We start from the raw sequence: 18,235 nt of genomic DNA on the forward strand, positions 1-18,235 counted from the left end.
GTGGTTAAATGTTTGTTAAATTTCACACTGTAGCTATTGTTTTAAAGTGTTTAAGTTTGCAGATATAATTAAAAAGAGCGAACTATTAAAAGAATACATATTTCCGATAAAATTATTAAAATACTACGCTTTATGCACAATACTGGGAACTTTAAATAATAAGTAAAATATTTTTTATGAAAACCCATATTGCGATTTTACTTGCTTTTATTCCAATTTCCTATATAAAAACACTTATTTATTACAATTTTCTATATCATTAAAAATAAAACTGCGGTATTTCTTAAACTCAACATATGGTTGACTAAGTTGTAGTAGGTGTCAAAGTTTTTAGTACTGCATTACAATGTTAATTTTACCGTGTCGAATACAATACTGTGAAATAAGATACTGAAGTACTTAACAGCTGTAATAAAATATGTTCTTTTTCGTATTGTCCTTCGATTATAATATTCTACATTAAAAAGCCTACTTTCATACAACATATATTCTTTTACCATTCCAGCAGTTTCCAAGGACCCAATAAACAGTCCACCAATATTCAAATTAAAAGCTTTAGCGCCTCTTTGCAAAAGGAATAAAATCATCTTCTGTATGCATATAGAAGCTGCATACCATTGAATACTATACCTAAAATAACAATTATTTACAGAAAAATACGGCAGAATATGTATATAAAGTGAGGAATATTAAAATATTTATAAATACTTGTTACCGCACAAAATATTATGAGGAATATAAGAGAATACATATGTAAGTTGTACATATTATCTTTGTGATTATATTACGTTTACTATTATATACTTTTTATATATGTATAACAAAATCGTTGATAGAAAAGCTTTGAGTATTGTACATGGAGATATTACTTACGCAGTAATAAATATATGGTTATAATGATCTATGATTTCTTGTGCAGCATAATTGGCTAAGAACAAATACAGAAGAAGAATAGATAAACAAGAAAAGTGAACTACAAATTCTTCCACATTATGTCCTGAAGACACTGTCTGAAATAGCTGTGACAGTGATACATTTATATGACTGTGATACATTTGACATGCGGTATAATTAATCGTTTCACGTAATGGCATTAGAAAAGCTCAAAAGAAACGAAATATAAATATAATAATAATTTAGCACATAAAGACTTCCTTCTAACTGAAAATTAAACGATTTTAGAACTAGACCCATTTAGAATTCATAGAATTTTAGCTATATTTATGATTTACTAGATTTCGCTAACTTATACGATTATATGTAATATAATATTGATATAGTAAAATGCTACATTGTTGTCAGTAGTGAATCAGTCCCGTTAGAAGTATTTTCTAAAATGCTAGGTAGTGTAACTCACGCAGAACAGGTCCACACTTAAGCATAACACAATAATAGCAATTAAAAGGCAGAATAGCCAGTCAAAGCTGGATATTACAAATGTGGAAAACCTTGAAAAACAAAAACATTTTCTTACATATATTCCAAATATTAAGTTAACAACAGATACTGACTCTATTCCTTTGCGATGAATATCTACGGCACATTTGATTTTCTTACGAATCATGTCGTCCCTCAACTGAGTACTTTCAGTTTCAAGCATTATTGCATGCTTGATTCGGTAGCTATAAATAATATTGTACTGTAACTAGATTGTTGATAGTTACTAGAAATGATAAAACAGATATGTTGTTATATAAAGCAGATATACTGCAAAGATAGTTTTCGTATTTTATTGCACAGTTGTTTCTTCACCTGCAGATTTCAAACATTGCGCAGGTATGTTTCAAATATCCTATAAACATTGTCCCTACGCCTATCAGAGCAATCGCTCCTATACAAACGGCTGCGTCCATGTGTAGTAAGATTAAATAAAAATACTTCTCTCGATCAACAAAGTATTCAGTCATAATGTATACCGTATGATGTAGTTGCGATTCATTTATGAATAGAATAACACCAGCAATTTTCGGCAGAAGTGGCAACAGAAGGAATATAATAAAATTGCATAAGGCATATACTAAGGATGTTTAAAAAAATTATTATATTAATTATTAAGTATTTTGTCAATACTTTAACGTATTTGGCATTATAGTATATTACTCTTTTTGTTAACCATTTCCTACTACTATATTTCTATAGAAAGCTAACAATTTAAATTTTCAGAATATTTTATATTCAAGCAATATCAAGCAAACTTATTATAGCGTATTAAAGTTTAACTTAAATTTTACCTGTTTAAATGTTCTTGTGCAAGTATATTTATTTATCTATATCTATTTTTTAATATATATATAATATATATATATATATATATATTTAGTATAATATATGTATGTATATATTCATTGAATATTTTTTCTAATGCATTGTATTATGGTTATATTTTGCTATTGCTAAACTGTTATTGCGTTTATATTTGAATAAAAATGTACAAATGTGCAAATACTCGTAAATATGAAAGTGGCTGATCAGAAAACTTAATGAACAGGTGATTATTTTATTTTTTTATTATGGTTGTAATCTATTTAGCGTTGTAAGCCTAAATGAATATTAACGTTTATACTTTACTTATAAATAAAGCTGTATAACTTCTGGTTCTATTTCCGTAGTTTTGCATAATAGCAACTTCGTTCTCGTCTATTAGATTGTTACAAATATGTTGAAGTTGGTCCATTATTTGTTTCACCTACCGTGCCAATAATATATAATATATTTTATCGTAAGAAAAATGTTGAAACATATTGTTCTACATAAAACTTTATATATAAGAGAATTTATTAACACTGCAAGCACAATAATAATTCAGAAATATAACTTACATAATCATACTTAATTAAAAATATATTTATGAGGCAATTTATTAACTGCAAGTACGATAATAATGTAGAAATACGAAAATATAACTTACTGTATGTGCATTAATTATAAATGAGAAGTATTTGATCGTACATATCATGATAATTAGTACAGGGGGCAAAATTTTAATAAGAAGACTGACGGTACAGTCTAAAGTTAATAATGGCGTAAGCTGAAAAATAAATATTACTTGAAGGACATTATAATATAGAGAAAAGAATGCTTTATACTGATTTCTATGCTTTATAGTAACAAACACATTTGAAAGATCTAATAATTGATTAATTTATTTGACTATGCATACGAAAGTGTAATTATTTTTAGAGCTAAGATTAAAATTAAAACTGTATAATTACAATTACATGGTAATAATTGTATCGTGCTATTTAGGTAATTCATATTTGAATGTTGGTATAACGATGACTCGGATTATCAAAACTATTCTTTTCTGAGTTTTACTCTCTAAATTTAACGTGATATATTTTTTAATCCTATAGTTAGAAATATGTACTTACTAGAGCTGGAATAATACTAACAAGGATACCAAAAACTAAGTATAATTGAAATTCAACAAGTTTCGTCCGCTGGTAAGGCCACAAACCAAGTATAAGTAAGAGAAGTCGGTTAAGATTAAAATATTGCAATATGATATAGTCTGTCATTCTGTGAGCATTCAAACTATGAATTGTATGCATCCCTGTCTTCTACGAAGTTGATGGAATGGTTTAGGATCCCTCTTCTTTTATGCATGTATAATACAATAGCATAAAATTATTTAATTTGGTATAAATGTATGGGGATAATGTAAGATGGCACAAAATACTAGATGAGAGCGCGTAAGTTGATATTTTTGCAAGAGGGGATATCAATAATTCAAGAGCGATCGATTTGACGCCGAAGGAAATATAACAGATGTTTATTTCCCAGGAAATATTTTTACGCTGTGGCTTCTCAAAGTCAGCGCAAGCGTATTCGAGTCTCTTTTTACGCTGCACTTTCACACATGTTCACAAACGTACGGGAAAGTTGTTCGATTTTTGCAAAGAATATCCGTTGACTTATTTTAATCGTTAACATAACTATAAGAGTACAGATACAGTACAAAACATGATAAATCTAACACAAAGCAGTATTTTTATATTTTTAGCATGTGGTTAAATGTTTGTAATATTCGATAGTTGTATATTATATTATAATAAAATTGTATTATGTTAATTATATTAAAATATGTTCTTAATTACATTAGTCATTTTATCATAAATATTTGTACGCATTATATATATTTTATCTTTGATGTATAATTTGTGTTGTAAAATGTAAGTTATTTATTTATTGGTATTAAAAAATATAATAAATTTTATTTGTAAATTTTATATAAAAGTAAATAGAAATGGTGTGTTTTGTGAACATGTTAATACACATACATGTATAGAATCAGTTGTTCTTTTAATTAACGCTAAAGCGCCATTGCGCAATTGCTCAAAGCTTCTTTTGAATACATTCTACTAATTGAGAAAAGTTAGTTGCAAAAAGTATTTGTTGTAAGTATATTAAAGTATGTATAAAATATGTAAATTCCACTAAAAAAACTTTACAAAAGTAAAAAAATACGCCTAGTAGAAAATCGAAAATACAAAATCGAAACTAAATATGAAATCAATAATTAACTAATCAAATATTTTTAGGAGCAATTCAGTTTAAGGATTTGTAATTTGAAATAGTATTTGCCATAATGTCAATCATGAAGCACATGGCAACATTAAAGTACCTACTTGGCGTGCCCGGATTACATTCTTGTAAATTTGTACTTTGTACTCGTCTGGAATCGCACGCAATCTAGTATGTTAATTGGATAACGTGAAATAACTCTCATTTCTAAAAACTATCATTCGGATTGAATTTTGGTAAAAGAAAGAATTGTTTTAAATAAATCAGAAAACTTCATATGCACTTATTCTGAGACACACTGTATATAAAACTGTATTATTTATATACTACTACTATCTTAAATTATACAACAGAAATAAAAATATTGATGTACCTGAAATATAATGATATTTGTTAACATAATAGAAAGAAAAGCTATCTAGAATCGTGCATATTAATTGCTGGTAAGACCATAAACCACAACTATAAAAAAAAGAATTCGATTATAATTAAAGTGGCAAGTCTTAATCATCGCGCTCTTCCAACACTTACCTAACCTAACCTAACACTTATACATGCTTGTTTATAAAAATATCGATGTGGTTTTGCTACATAAATCCTCTTCGTCAATAAATTGAATGTTTTGCAATGCGTTTTTTTACATATTACAAATTGTTTAATTTACAATAAATCGTATAAGATGATGCACACAAAATGCTATCATAGAACTGGAACATTTACAAAATTTAATTTTTGAAGGAGGAAGTCAGTAGAAAGTAATCAGTGCAACACCAATAGAAAGTCGACAATTATTTGGCATAGGAAAACATTTGCGATAATGCTCTCTTATAATAAGAGAGCATCTATTAATAAGAGAGTAGGCAAAAGCATTTGTTACTCTTCCAATAATTTTACCACCAACATATATGTATATGGTGGCATATATGCCATGCTTTATTTTAATGCGTGTGATCAGTGAAGTAGGATCAGAACAATATTGTTCAGATTTATATATATCATCATATGAATTCTTAAATTATTAAAAATACACATGTAGTATTGCAGTAAACACTATATATTGCAGTGAACATGATTAATTTTTATGTGTGTGTGTTGTTTTTAGATTTCACATTTCGTATAATTTTGTAATCAATCTTTTGATAAAGTTTTCGTCTTGAAGTCATTATTTGGTATCTAATTTGTCGCTATGATTATTGTGATATACTATTAGTTAATGTATCTTGCATTATTGTGTAGAGTATAGAACGGTGAAGTATGATATTGAAGTACTTAATAACTGTAATAAAACGTATCCTGTTTTGTTTTTTGATCCAAAATGCGTTTTGCATATTATTATAGAGATATCTCTTACGGTAGCAGCACCTTCCAATGATCCTATGAATAATCCACCGACATTCAGAGTAAAAGTTCTTGTACTTCTTTGCAATAGGAATAGAATCATTTTCTGTACGTGTAAAGGAGCTAGATACCACTGTACATTATACCTACATCAATTAATAATCAATAAGTAGAAAAAGATAAGATAACGTTAATTAATCAAATCAAATCAAAGTACTCAAATCAGAACATCATTTTGATACTTGATTGGCAAACCAGTTATGCGAACAGTTTATGTATAACAGTATGAAAGCGTTACATAAATGTTTCTCTTACACAGTGGTAAACACGTCGTTATTATGATCCGTAATTTCTTGCGCCAGATAATTGCCTAGGATCATATATGTAAAATGGACGATTACAAATATTATAGGTAATGATATTTCCATAAAGTTTTGTTTAAATGACATCACCTGAAAAATCTGAAACACAATTATGCTAATAGTTTTAATAAAAATTAAACATAAAAAAAGCAAAAAAATGAAACCAAATAATCAAAATGGTCGCAACAAATTTCATATTAAGCGTTTTACATATAATTCTAGATAATAATACGAAATCTTGTTCAATTTACTTCATAGATACATATTAAAAAGGTATGTATGACTTACTCGAAAAAGATTAAGACTCCAGCAAATGACACCAAATATTAATAAAAGAGAAATCATTACCTTAAATTTGGATACCGATGAATCTGAAAATCTTTAAAAGAGAGAGAATCATTTTACACATATATGATATGCATATATGATATGAAATTAAAACAATTATTAACTTCATAGCCTTTCGATGCATATCCACAGCATAAATCAGTCCTTTGTAGATCAAATTGTCGTTTCCGAGGCAGCCCTTATCCAGAGTACCGATTGTCATTGCTTGCTCAATACGATAACTGTAAATGCCATTCTCTGTCATAATTATGTGTGTGTTCATTTTAACTTGACGATTTAGATTTTTGTGCCTCTACTTCTATTTTATCTCCCCACCTGGCAATGCGAAACATTCCGCAGGCATGTTGAAAATATGTAATGAGTATTGTTCCTGTCGCTAACATTACAAATCCTCCTATGCAAATAGCTACATTTGCGTGTAAGAAAATTAAGTAGAAGTATCTTTCTTGATCAACGAAGTATTCGGTCATAAACAACAACGAAGGACGTTGTCGAGACTCATTTACGGGCCACAAGATGTCGAGAATACGCGGCGAAAATGGATACAATATTAAACCAAATGCAATAAATATAGCAAGTACTAAGGAATGTTTTACAATCAGTATAATCAATACAAAAAAGAAGTGTATCTCACACATTCACGAATTGATTTTAAATAGAAGCATAATTTTGCATCTAAAAACTCAAAGCGATTATCTTACATGTAAATATAGCTGTGTAACGCTTCGCGTATCTACCGTATTTCTCTATTATAATAATTTCATTTTTATCCATTAGTTCATTATACATATGCTGCAGTTGCTCCAACAAAGATTTTACCTATTGTTTTAATAATACATTTTATATTGTTTCTTCGCAAAAGATACAATAAAATGTGTTGTATTTTCACACCGTGAGTACATTATTTATTAAATAAATTATTTATTGGAAACAGTTATATATAGTACAAAATGGGCGAAGTACTTACAATGTCAATGTTAATACGAAATGAACTGTATTTAATCACAAAAATAGCGCAAAATAATGTTGAAGAGAGAATGTTTATTGAAAGATCCGAAGTACATTTCGAAGTCGCAAATGTTGCAAACTATAATCAATAATTTTATTTCCTGGTTTACATTAAGAAAAATTTACACTTTTTTTAAGATTAATTAATTAAGCTTTTTTATTTATGTACCTATTTAATTATTTTTTATTTATATACCTATGTAAAAATTATGTAAAACTTTTGTAAATTGTATAAACTGCAAAAAATGTAGGCAATAATTCCGCAAAAAAATCTATAAAATCTATGAAATTATGTTTTTCAATAATTGTACAATATGTATATTAAATGTCACGTATTATGTGTATTTTATTACATAAAATAAATTATTATCTTGCTTAAAATGAATTATGTCTGTAAATTATATAATATTGATAATAATATTTCTGACATTTCATAGAATATTGTATAATTATTTAATATAATAGATCATTACAAATGATAATTTACTTAATAATCTTACGACAGAAGCTTTTAACGTACCTGAAATAGAATAAAAGTTGTCAAAATAGTAAAAAGTACTACTAATTGGACTCGAACGAGTCTGGATTGCTGATAAGGCCATAGGCCAACTAAAAGTAACAAAATTCGATTGAGACGTATTTGTAAAGACTCGATACAGATCATCTCCCCACGAGCATCGAGACACTTTTGATAGTCAGATTATTTCTTTTGTTCTCTCATTTATGTATTTCTTCTTTTATTTTTGATAAGTTGAAATTCTACCGCAAATTGACCAATTTAAGATAAATGTAATAAAAAGTGCGAACACATACTATTGTAATATGAAACATTACATTATTCTGGGGAAGGCATGCATATATCATTAAGCGATCGATTGAACGAACAGAAATTCAACACATGTTTATTTCCCATAGAAAAAAAACTCATGACAATCCCTTCTTGATAGACTACGTAGGTGCGTCACATGTCGCGAAAATGCATTTTAACGCGTTTCATAATAGTGCACTCGCAAGTTATATTTGAGTTGATCAGTAAAATATTTGTCACAATTGTCTTGGTTGTCATATATCAATATGCAGTTATTAATTCTAAATTAATAACTGCATATTGCAGTTATTAAATTAATAACTGCATATTAAAAATTAATTCTAAGTAAATATATGTAATGCAATATGTCAATAACATTTCGAACTTAATTGAATGCTTTTTTTAATATTAATATAATGGTAATATAAATATATATATCTATGATTTAAATATTAATATATACAATTATTTCTCATAAAATTCTATTAATATGCCATTACTATACCATTAATATGCCATTATGAGATATTATTGAATTATGCTACACAATGTTATAAACAAACTTCCTATATTTTTATTACAGTATAAATAATAACATAAACTTTCGTTTCTGTATCAAAGTTTCTATTTATTTATAAAATGACTATCACGAAAACTCACAAAATAAGGTTGAGTTTCCTTTTTAATCGGTATGAAAGCAACTTTTCTTAATTACATTGTCTTCTTAGTTACAGTGCAAGTTAAATTTCGCATTGTAGCTATTGTTTTAAAGTTTTTAAGTTTACAGATATAATTAAAAAGAACGACTAAAAGAACTACTAAAAGAATACATATTTCCGATAAAACTATTAAAATACTACTCTATATGCACAATACTGGGAACTTTAAATAATAAGTAAAATATTTTTTATGAAAAACCATATTGCGATTTTACTTGCTTTTATTCCAATTTCCTATATAAAAACACTTATTTATTACAATTTTCTATATCATTAAAAATAAAACTGCGGTATTTCTTAAACACAACATATGGTTGACTAAGTTGTAGTAGGTGTCAAAGTTTTTAGTACTGCATTACAATGTTAATTTTACCGTGTCGAATACAATACTGTGAAATAAGATACTGAAGTACTTAACAGCTGTAATAAAATATGTTCTTTTTTGTATTGTCCTTCGGCTACAATATGCAACATTAAAAAGCCTACTTTCATACAACATATATTCTTTTACCATTCCAGCAGTTTCCAAGGACCCAATAAACAGTCCACCCAGATTCAAATTAAAAGCTTTAGCGCCTCTTTGCAAAAGGAATAAAATCATCTTCTGTATGCATATAGAAGCTGCATACCATTGAATACTATACCTAAAATAACAATTATTTACAGAAAAATACGGCAGAATATGTATATAAAGTGAGGAATATTAAAATATTTATAAATACTTGTTACCGCACAAAATATTATGAGGAATATAAGAGAATACATATGTAAGTTGTACAGATTATCTTTGTGATTATATTACGTTTACTATTATATACTTTTTATATATGTATAACAAAATCGTTGATAGAAAAGCTTTGAGTATTGTACATGGAGATATTACTTACACAGTAATAAATATATGGTTATAATGATCTATGATTTCTTGTGCAGCATAATTGGCTAAGAACAAATACAGAAGAAGAATAGATAAACAAGAAAAGTGAACTACAAATTCTTCCACATTATGTCCTGAAGACACTGTCTGAAATAGCTGTGACAGTGATACATTTATATGACTGTGATACATTTGACATGCGGTATAATTAATCGTTACGTAATTGTATTAGAAAAGCTCAAAAGAAACGAAATATAAATACAATAACATTTAGTACGTAAAGACTTTCTTGTAACTGAAAATTGAATGATTTTAGAACTAGAACCATTTAGAATTTATAGAATTGTAGCTATATTTTTAGCTATATTTATGATTTAATAGATTTCGCCTACTTATACGAATATATGTAATTATACAAATATTGATATAATAGTAAAAAGCAACATTGTTTGTTTCGTGAGAAATATTTTTAAATATGCTAGGTATTCTAACTCACGCAGAACAGGTCCACACTTATGCATAACACACCAATAGCAATTAGAAGGAAGAATAACCAGTCAAAGCTGGATATTACAAATGTGGAAAACCTTGAAAAATAAAAAAAATATTCTTACATATATTCCATATATTAAGTTAACAACAGATACTGACTCTATTCCTTTGCGGTGAATATCTACGGCATATTTGATTTTCTTATGAATCATGTAGTCCCTCAACTGAACACTTTCAGCGTCAAGCATTATTGCATGCTTGATTCGGTAGCTATAAATAATATTGTACTGTAACTAGATTGTTGATAGTTACTAGAAATGATAAAACAGATATGTTGTTATATAAAGCAGATATACTGCAAAGATAGTTTTCGTATTTTATTGCACAGTTGTTTCTTCACCTGCAGATTTCAAACATTGCGCAGGTATGTTTCAAATATCCTATAAACATTGTCCCTACGCCTATCAGAGCAATCGCTCCTATACAAACGGCTGCGTCCATGTGTAGTAAGATTAAATAAAAATACTTCTCTCGATCAACAAAGTATTCAGTCATAATGTATACCGTATGATGTAGTTGCGATTCATTTATGAATAGAATAACACCAGCAATTTTCGGCAGAAGTGGCAACAGAAGGAATATAATAAAATTGCATAAGGCATATACTAAGGATGTTTAAAAAAATTATTATATTAATTATTAAGTATTTTGTCAATACTTTAACGTATTTGGCATTATAGTATATTACTCTTTTTGTTAACCATTTCCTACTACTATATCTATAGAAAGCTAACAATTTAAATTTTCAGAATATTTTATATTCAAGCAATATCAAGCAAACTTATAGCGTATTAAAGTTTAACTTAAATTTTACCTGTTTAAATGTTCTTATAGAAGTAAATTTATTTATCTATATCTGTTTCTTAATATATATATATATATATATATATATATATATATATATTTAGTATAATATATGTATGTATATATAGTCATTGAATATTTTTTTCTAATGCATTGTATTATGCTTGTATTTTTCTATTGCTAAACTTTTATTGCGTTTATATTTGAATAAAAATGTACAAGTGTGCAAATATTCGTAAATTTGAAAGTGGCTGATCAGAAAACTTAATGAACAGGTGATTATTTTATTTTTTCATTATGGTTGTAATCTATTTAGCTTTGTAAGCTTTACTGAATATTAACGTTTATATTTTACTTATAATTGAAGCTGTATAACTTCTGGTTTTACTCCCGTAGTTTTTCATAATATCAACTTCGGTCTCGTCTGTTAGATTGGTACAAATATTTTGAAGTTGGTCCATGATTTGTTTCACCTACCGTGTCAATAATATTTAATATATTTTATCGTAAGAAAAATGTAGAAACAAATTGTTGTGTATAAAAATTTATATATAAGAGAATTTATTAACATGGCAAGTACAATAATAATACAGAAATATAACTTTCATAATCATACTTAATTAAAAATTTATTTATGAGACAATTTAGTAACTGCAAGTACTATAATAATAAGTAGAAATAAGAAAATATAACTTACTGCATGTGCCTTAATTATAAATGAGAAGTAGTTGATAGTACATATGATGGTAATTAGTACAGGGGGCAAAATTTTAATAAGAAGACTGACGGTACATTCTAAAGTTAATAATGGCGTAAGCTAAAAAATACAAATTACTTGAAATGAATCAATAATATAAAGAAAGGAGTATTTTATATTATGCTGATTTATATGCTTTATATTAGGCAAACCATTTGAAAAATTTCATAATTGATTAATTTATTTGACTATGCATACGAAATTGTAATTATTTTAAGCTAAGATTAATATTAAAACTGTATAATAACAATTATATGGTAATAATTGTATCGTGCTATTTAGATAATTCATGTTTGAATGTGGGTATAATGATGACTCGGATTATCAAAACTATTCTTTTCTGAGTTTTACTCTCTAAATTTATCGTGATATATTTTTTAATCCTATAGTTAGAAATATGTACTTACTAGAGCTGGAATAATACTAACAAGGATACCAAAAACTAAGTATAATTGAAATTCAACAAGTTTCGTCCGCTGGTAAGGCCACAAACCAACTGTTAGTAATAGAATTCGGTTAAGATTAAAATATTGTAATACGATATCAACCGCCATTCTGCGAGTATTCAAATTATGAATTGTACGCGTCCCTTTCTCCTAATAAATTGATAGAATGTTTTAGGATCCCTCTTCCTTTATGCATGAATAATACAACAGCATAAAATTATTTAATTTGGTATAAATGTAAGGAGATTATGCAAGGTGGCACAAAATACTAGGGAGAGCGCGTAATTTGATATCTTTGTAAGAGGGGATATAAATAATTCAAGAGCGATCGATTTCATGTCGAAGAAAATATAACAGACGTTTATTTCTCAGAAAATATTTTTACGCTGTGGCTTCTCAAAGTCAGCGCAAGCGTATTCAAGTCTCTTTTTACGCTGCACTTTCACACGCTACACTTTATGTTGTGTGCTCGTACGAAAGGGTTGTTGGGATCTTACAATATGAATATCCGTTGACTTATTTTATTTGTTGACATAACTATAAAATTATAGGTAAAGTACAAAACATGATAAATCTCGCATATATCTGTATTTCTATATTTTTATCATGTGATTTAAGGTTTGTAAATATTTGCGTTTGCATATCACATAATACCTGTGTTCCTTATTACATTAGTCATTTTCATCTTAAACATTTGTGTGCATTATCTACACTAAACTGAATTCTTAGCAATTTGCTGTTTCATATATCGTATTCATAATGTAAATTAATACATCGTATAAAATGACGCAAATATGCTGCCATGGAACTTGAAAACAATTACAATTTAATAATTTTTCAAGCAGAGAAGTACTAGCAAAGGATCAGTACAACACGCATAGAAAGTCGACAATTATTTGTCTTTAGAAAAATATTTGCGATAGTGCTTCTTAATAAAAGAGTAGGCAAAAATTTGATAGTTTTCCAATTATTTTAACAGCAACATGTCCTTCATTTGTGCATGAATTAGGATCAGAAAAATCTTGTTCATTTTTTTATATATGTTATGTCAATTCTGAAAGGTATTAAAATTACACGTATTTATGCATAATAGTAGGAACTTTAAATCACCAACAAAATAGTTTTTGAGGAAAACCCACTTTGCGATTCTAAAACTGCTTTTATTACAATTTCCTATGTAAATAACACAATTACTTATTACAATTATATTTATTACAATTTCCTATTATATTTCCTATTATTTATATAAATAAAAATTTTGCTGCGTTATTTCTTAAACACAACATACGGTGACTAAGTTGTAATAGACATAAAACTTTTGAGTACTTCATTAAGATGTTAATTTTGCCGTGTCGAATATAAAACTGTGAAATAAGATATTGAAGTACTTATCAGCTGTAATAAAATATGTTCTTTTTCTTCTTGTCCTTTGATTATAATATTTTACATTAAAAAGCCTACTTTCATACAACATATATTCTTTTACCATTCCGGCACTTTCCAAGGACCCAATAAATAATCCACCGAGATTCAAATTAAAAGCTTTAGCGCCTCTTTGCAAAAGGAATAAAATCATCTTCTGTATACGTATGGAAGCTGCATACCATTGAATGTTATACCTAAAATAACAATTATTTACAGAAAGATACGGCAGGATATACATACAATGTATAAAGTGAGGAATATTAACATATTTATAAATACTTGTTATCACACAAAATATTATGAAGAATATAAGAGAATACATATGTAAGTTGTACAGATTATCTTTGTGATTATATTACATTCCCTATTATATACTTTTTATATCTGTAACAAACCTGTTGATAGAAAAGCTTTGAGTATTGTACATGGAGATATTACTTACGCAGTAATAAATATATGGTTATAATGATCTATGATTTCTTGTGCAGCATAATTGCCTAAGAACATATATATAAGAATAATAGATACACAAGAAAAATGAACTATAAATTCTTCCACATTATGTCCTGAAGACACTGTCTGCAACAGCTGTGACAATATGACTGTGATACATTTTACATGCGGTATAATTAATCGTTTCACGTAATTTCATTAGAAAAGCACAAAAGAAACGAAATATAAATATATTAACATTTAGCACATAACGACTTTCTTCTAACTGAAAATCGAGTTATTTTAGAACTAGAACCATTTAGAATTCATAGATTTTTAGCTACATTTATGATTTACTTCCATGCACTTGTACGAATATATGTGCAAAATGCAACATTGTTTGTTTCGTGAGAAATAGTTTTAAATATGCTAGGCATTCTAACTCACGCAAAACAGGTTCAGACTTAAGCATAATACACCAATGGCAATTAAAAGGAAGAATAACCATTCAAAGCTGGATATTACAAATGTGGAAAACCTTGAAAAATAAAAACAATATTCTTACATATATTCCATATATTAAGTTAACAACAGATACTGACTCTATTCCTTTGCGGTGAATATCTACGGCATATTTGATTTTCTTATGAATCATGTAGTCCCTCAACTGAACACTTTCAGCGTCAAGCATTATTGCATGCTTGATTCGGTAGCTATAAATAATATTGTACTGTAACTAGATTGTTGATAGTTACTAGAAATGATAAAACAGATATGCTGTTATATAAAACAGAAATACTGCAAAGATAGTTTTCGTATTTTATTGCACAGTTGTTTCTTCACCTGCAGATTTTAAACATTGCGCAGGCATGTTTCATATATCCTACAAACATTGTCGCTATGCCTATCACAGCAATCGCTCCTATACAAACGGCTGCGTCCATGTGTAGTAAGATTAAATAAAAATACTTCTCTCGATCAACAAAGTATTCAGTCATAATGTATACCGTATGATGTAGTTGAGATTCATTTATGAATAGAATAATACCAGCAATTTTCGGCAGAAATGGCAGCAGAATGAATATAATTAAATTGCAAAATGCATATACTAAAGATGTTTGAAAAAATATGTATATTACTTATTTTGTTAATACATCAACTTATGTTGCATTATAATATATTAATCTGTTTGTTAACCACTTTCTATTAATATATTTTTATACAAATCTAAGTATTTAAATTTTCAGATACATTATATTACACATTCAGAGAATATCCATCATAATATAGCGTATGAAAGTTTATCTCAAATTTTCTTCTTTTTAAGTGTTCTTATAGAAGTATATTTATTTATCCATATTTTTTTAATACACATATTTATTAAATATTCTTTCTAATGCAAAGTATTTCTACTTATTTTCTTGTATTGCTAAACTTTTATTGTAGTTATGTTTTAATAGAAATGTGCAAATGTGTAAATTCGTACATATGAAAGTGGGTGATCAGAAAACGTAATGAACAGGTGATTATTTTAGGTTTTGTTACGGATGTAATCTATTTAACTTTGTAGGCATAAATAAATATTAAGTTTTATACTTTATACTTTACATATAAGGGAAGCTGTATAAGTTCTGGTTTTATTCCCGTAGTTTTTCATAATAGCAATTTCGTTCTCGTCTGTTAGATTAGTACAAATATGTTGCAGTTGTTCCATCATTTGTTTCACCTACCAATAAGATTTAATATATTTTATCGTAAAAAAATGTTGAAACATAGTGTTGTGTATAAAAATTTATTTATAAGAGAATTTATTAACACTGCAAGTACAATAATAATATAGAAATATAACTTACATAATCGTACTTAAGAAAAAATTTATTTATGAGACAATTTGTTAACTGCAAGTACGTTAATAATCTAGAAATAAAAACATAACTTACAAAACGTGCATTGATTATAAATGACATGTATTTGATCGCAAACATGATGACAATTAGTATAGGCGGCAAAATTTTAATAACAAGATCGACGGTACATTCTAAAGTTAATAATGGCGTAAGCTGAAAAATAAATATTATTTGAAAGACATTATAATATAGAGAAAAGAATGCTTTATACTGATTTCTATGCTTTATAGTAACAAACACATTTGAAAGATCTAATAATTGATTAATTTATTTGATCATGCATACGAAAGTGTAATTATTTTTAGAGCTAAGATTAAAATTAAAACTGTATGATTACAATTACATGGTAATAATTGTATCGTGCAATTTAGGTAATTCATATTTGAATGTAGGTATAACGATGACTCGAATTATCAAAACTATTCTTTTCTGAGTTTTCTCTCTAATTGTATCGTGAGGTTTTAAACCTATAGTTAGGAATATGTACTTACTTGAGCTGGAATAAAACTAACAAAGATACCAAACACTAAGCATAATTGAAATTTAACGAGTTTTGTACGCTGGTAAGGCCACAAACCAACTATAAGTAAGAGAATTCGGTTAAGATTAAAATATTGTAATACGATATAGACTGTCATGCTGCGAGTATTCAAACTATGAAATTTTGCGGTCCCTTTCTCCTAATAAGTTGATAGAATATTTTAGGATCCCTCTTCCTGCATAAATGACATGATAATATAAAATTAACTAATTTCCTATAAATGTGTGGGGATAATGCAAGGTCGCACAAAATACTAGGTGAGAGCGCGTAATTTGATATCTTTGCACGAGGGGATATCAATAATTCAAGAGCGATCGATTTGACGCCGAAGAAAATATAACAGATGGTTATTTCCCAGGAAATATTTTTACGCTGTGGCTTCTCAAAGTCAGCGCAAGCGTATTCGAGTCTCTTTTTACGCTGCACTTTCACACGCTTCACTTTATTTTGTGTATTCGTACGAAAAGGGTGTTCGGATCTTGCAATATGAATATGCGTTGACTTACATTTTATTAACATTGTATTATAGGCTACGACCGTAAGAAAAAAATAAGATAATCACCTGTTCATTAAGTTTTCTGATCAGCCACTTTTACATTTAAGAATATTTACACATTTGCACATTTCTATTAAAATATAAAAGCAATAAAAGTTTTAGTAATAGAAAAAGATAAGTATATAAATACAATGCATTAGAAAAATATTTAATAAATATATAAGGTGTCTCGTGTAAAGTGTCCAATCACTCTCCCCCAGGTAGATTTCGTTAAGCTGAATTAAAAAATCCTATATCATTTTGCAATTAACGTAACAAGTTGTACATTACTAGAAAATCATATATGAAAATTTTACATGAAATTAAATGTAATTCCACATTTATGGCAATGAATCAGAATGCGTAAGGATTTCAACCGACAGAAACATATCAGTTCATACATGTTTACTTATCATATAAAACTGTTTACCAGGATGGCCTCGTCATGGTATGCTATGCAAACATCACATGCACAAAATACATTTTACGTGCTTCATATTAATGCATGCACTCGCAAATGTAATTTGAGTTGATCAGTAAAATATCAGTTGCCTTGATTTATACACTCACATGCAGTTATTATTTTTTTGGTAAATATATGTAATATATGAAAATATATGTAATACGATAAATAACATTTTCTCATTAATATCTACTGTATACATTGTTACTAACGTTTCATATTTTCTTATAAATGCATAAATAACATAAACTTCTTCTTTTATGTCAAAGTTTTTTTTCATTTCTAGAATGACAGATCCTATTACAATAACTCATAACATAAGATAAGATTGATTTTTCTTATTAATCGGTATGAAAACAATCTTTCTTAATGTTGATAACATTGTTAGT

The 18,235-nt window shown here is 27.7% G+C and overlaps 3 protein-coding genes across 17 annotated transcripts in view; 1 reads left to right on the top strand and 2 right to left on the bottom strand.

Moving 5' to 3' along the window:
* Positions 1-18,235, top strand: part of LOC105287192 — a 187,923-nt gene that overhangs the window by 36,152 nt on the left and 133,536 nt on the right. The gene's annotated exons all lie outside the window — the stretch shown is intronic.
* Positions 190-17,840, bottom strand: LOC105287075. 11 transcript variants are annotated; one of them, XM_026970235.1, is made up of 9 exons: positions 16,799-17,840; positions 16,341-16,460; positions 16,009-16,126; positions 15,244-15,508; positions 1,512-1,622; positions 1,358-1,448; positions 874-1,019; positions 498-630; positions 190-406 (listed from the first exon to the last, which is right to left on the bottom strand). In XM_026970235.1, exons 1-9 carry the CDS (start codon positions 16,943-16,945, stop codon positions 356-358), a joined length of 1,182 nt encoding a protein of 393 aa, XP_026826036.1. In that variant the 5' UTR covers positions 16,946-17,840; the 3' UTR covers positions 190-355. The 11 variants fall into 11 exon arrangements, with proteins under 11 accessions (XP_026826036.1, XP_026826035.1, XP_026826042.1 ...); XM_026970234.1 differs by lacking the exons at positions 15,244-15,508; positions 16,009-16,126; positions 16,341-16,460; positions 16,799-17,840 and adding exons at positions 1,753-2,017; positions 2,569-2,686; positions 2,909-3,028; positions 3,372-4,484; XM_026970237.1 differs by lacking the exons at positions 190-406; positions 498-630; positions 874-1,019; ... (3 more) ...; positions 16,009-16,126; positions 16,341-16,460 and adding exons at positions 9,311-9,527; positions 9,619-9,751; positions 9,995-10,140; ... (3 more) ...; positions 11,696-11,813; positions 12,038-12,157.
* On the bottom strand, positions 5,429-9,187 carry LOC105287078. Of its 4 annotated transcripts, XM_011352494.3 has the most exons (9): positions 8,101-9,187; positions 7,540-7,659; positions 7,274-7,391; positions 6,888-7,152; positions 6,677-6,793; positions 6,513-6,603; positions 6,178-6,323; positions 5,876-6,008; positions 5,429-5,800 (listed from the first exon to the last, which is right to left on the bottom strand). In XM_011352494.3, exons 1-9 carry the CDS (start codon positions 8,242-8,244, stop codon positions 5,750-5,752), a joined length of 1,185 nt encoding a protein of 394 aa, XP_011350796.1. In that variant the 5' UTR covers positions 8,245-9,187; the 3' UTR covers positions 5,429-5,749. The 4 variants fall into 4 exon arrangements, with proteins under 4 accessions (XP_011350796.1, XP_011350797.1, XP_011350795.1 ...); XM_011352495.3 differs by having other exon boundaries at positions 5,429-6,008; positions 6,888-6,978; XM_011352493.3 differs by having other exon boundaries at positions 5,429-6,008; positions 6,178-6,314; positions 6,573-6,603.

The sequence above is a fragment of the Ooceraea biroi genome, chromosome 6 (genome assembly GCF_003672135.1).
Source record: "Ooceraea biroi isolate clonal line C1 chromosome 6, Obir_v5.4, whole genome shotgun sequence".
Taxonomy (NCBI): domain Eukaryota; kingdom Metazoa; phylum Arthropoda; class Insecta; order Hymenoptera; family Formicidae; genus Ooceraea; species Ooceraea biroi.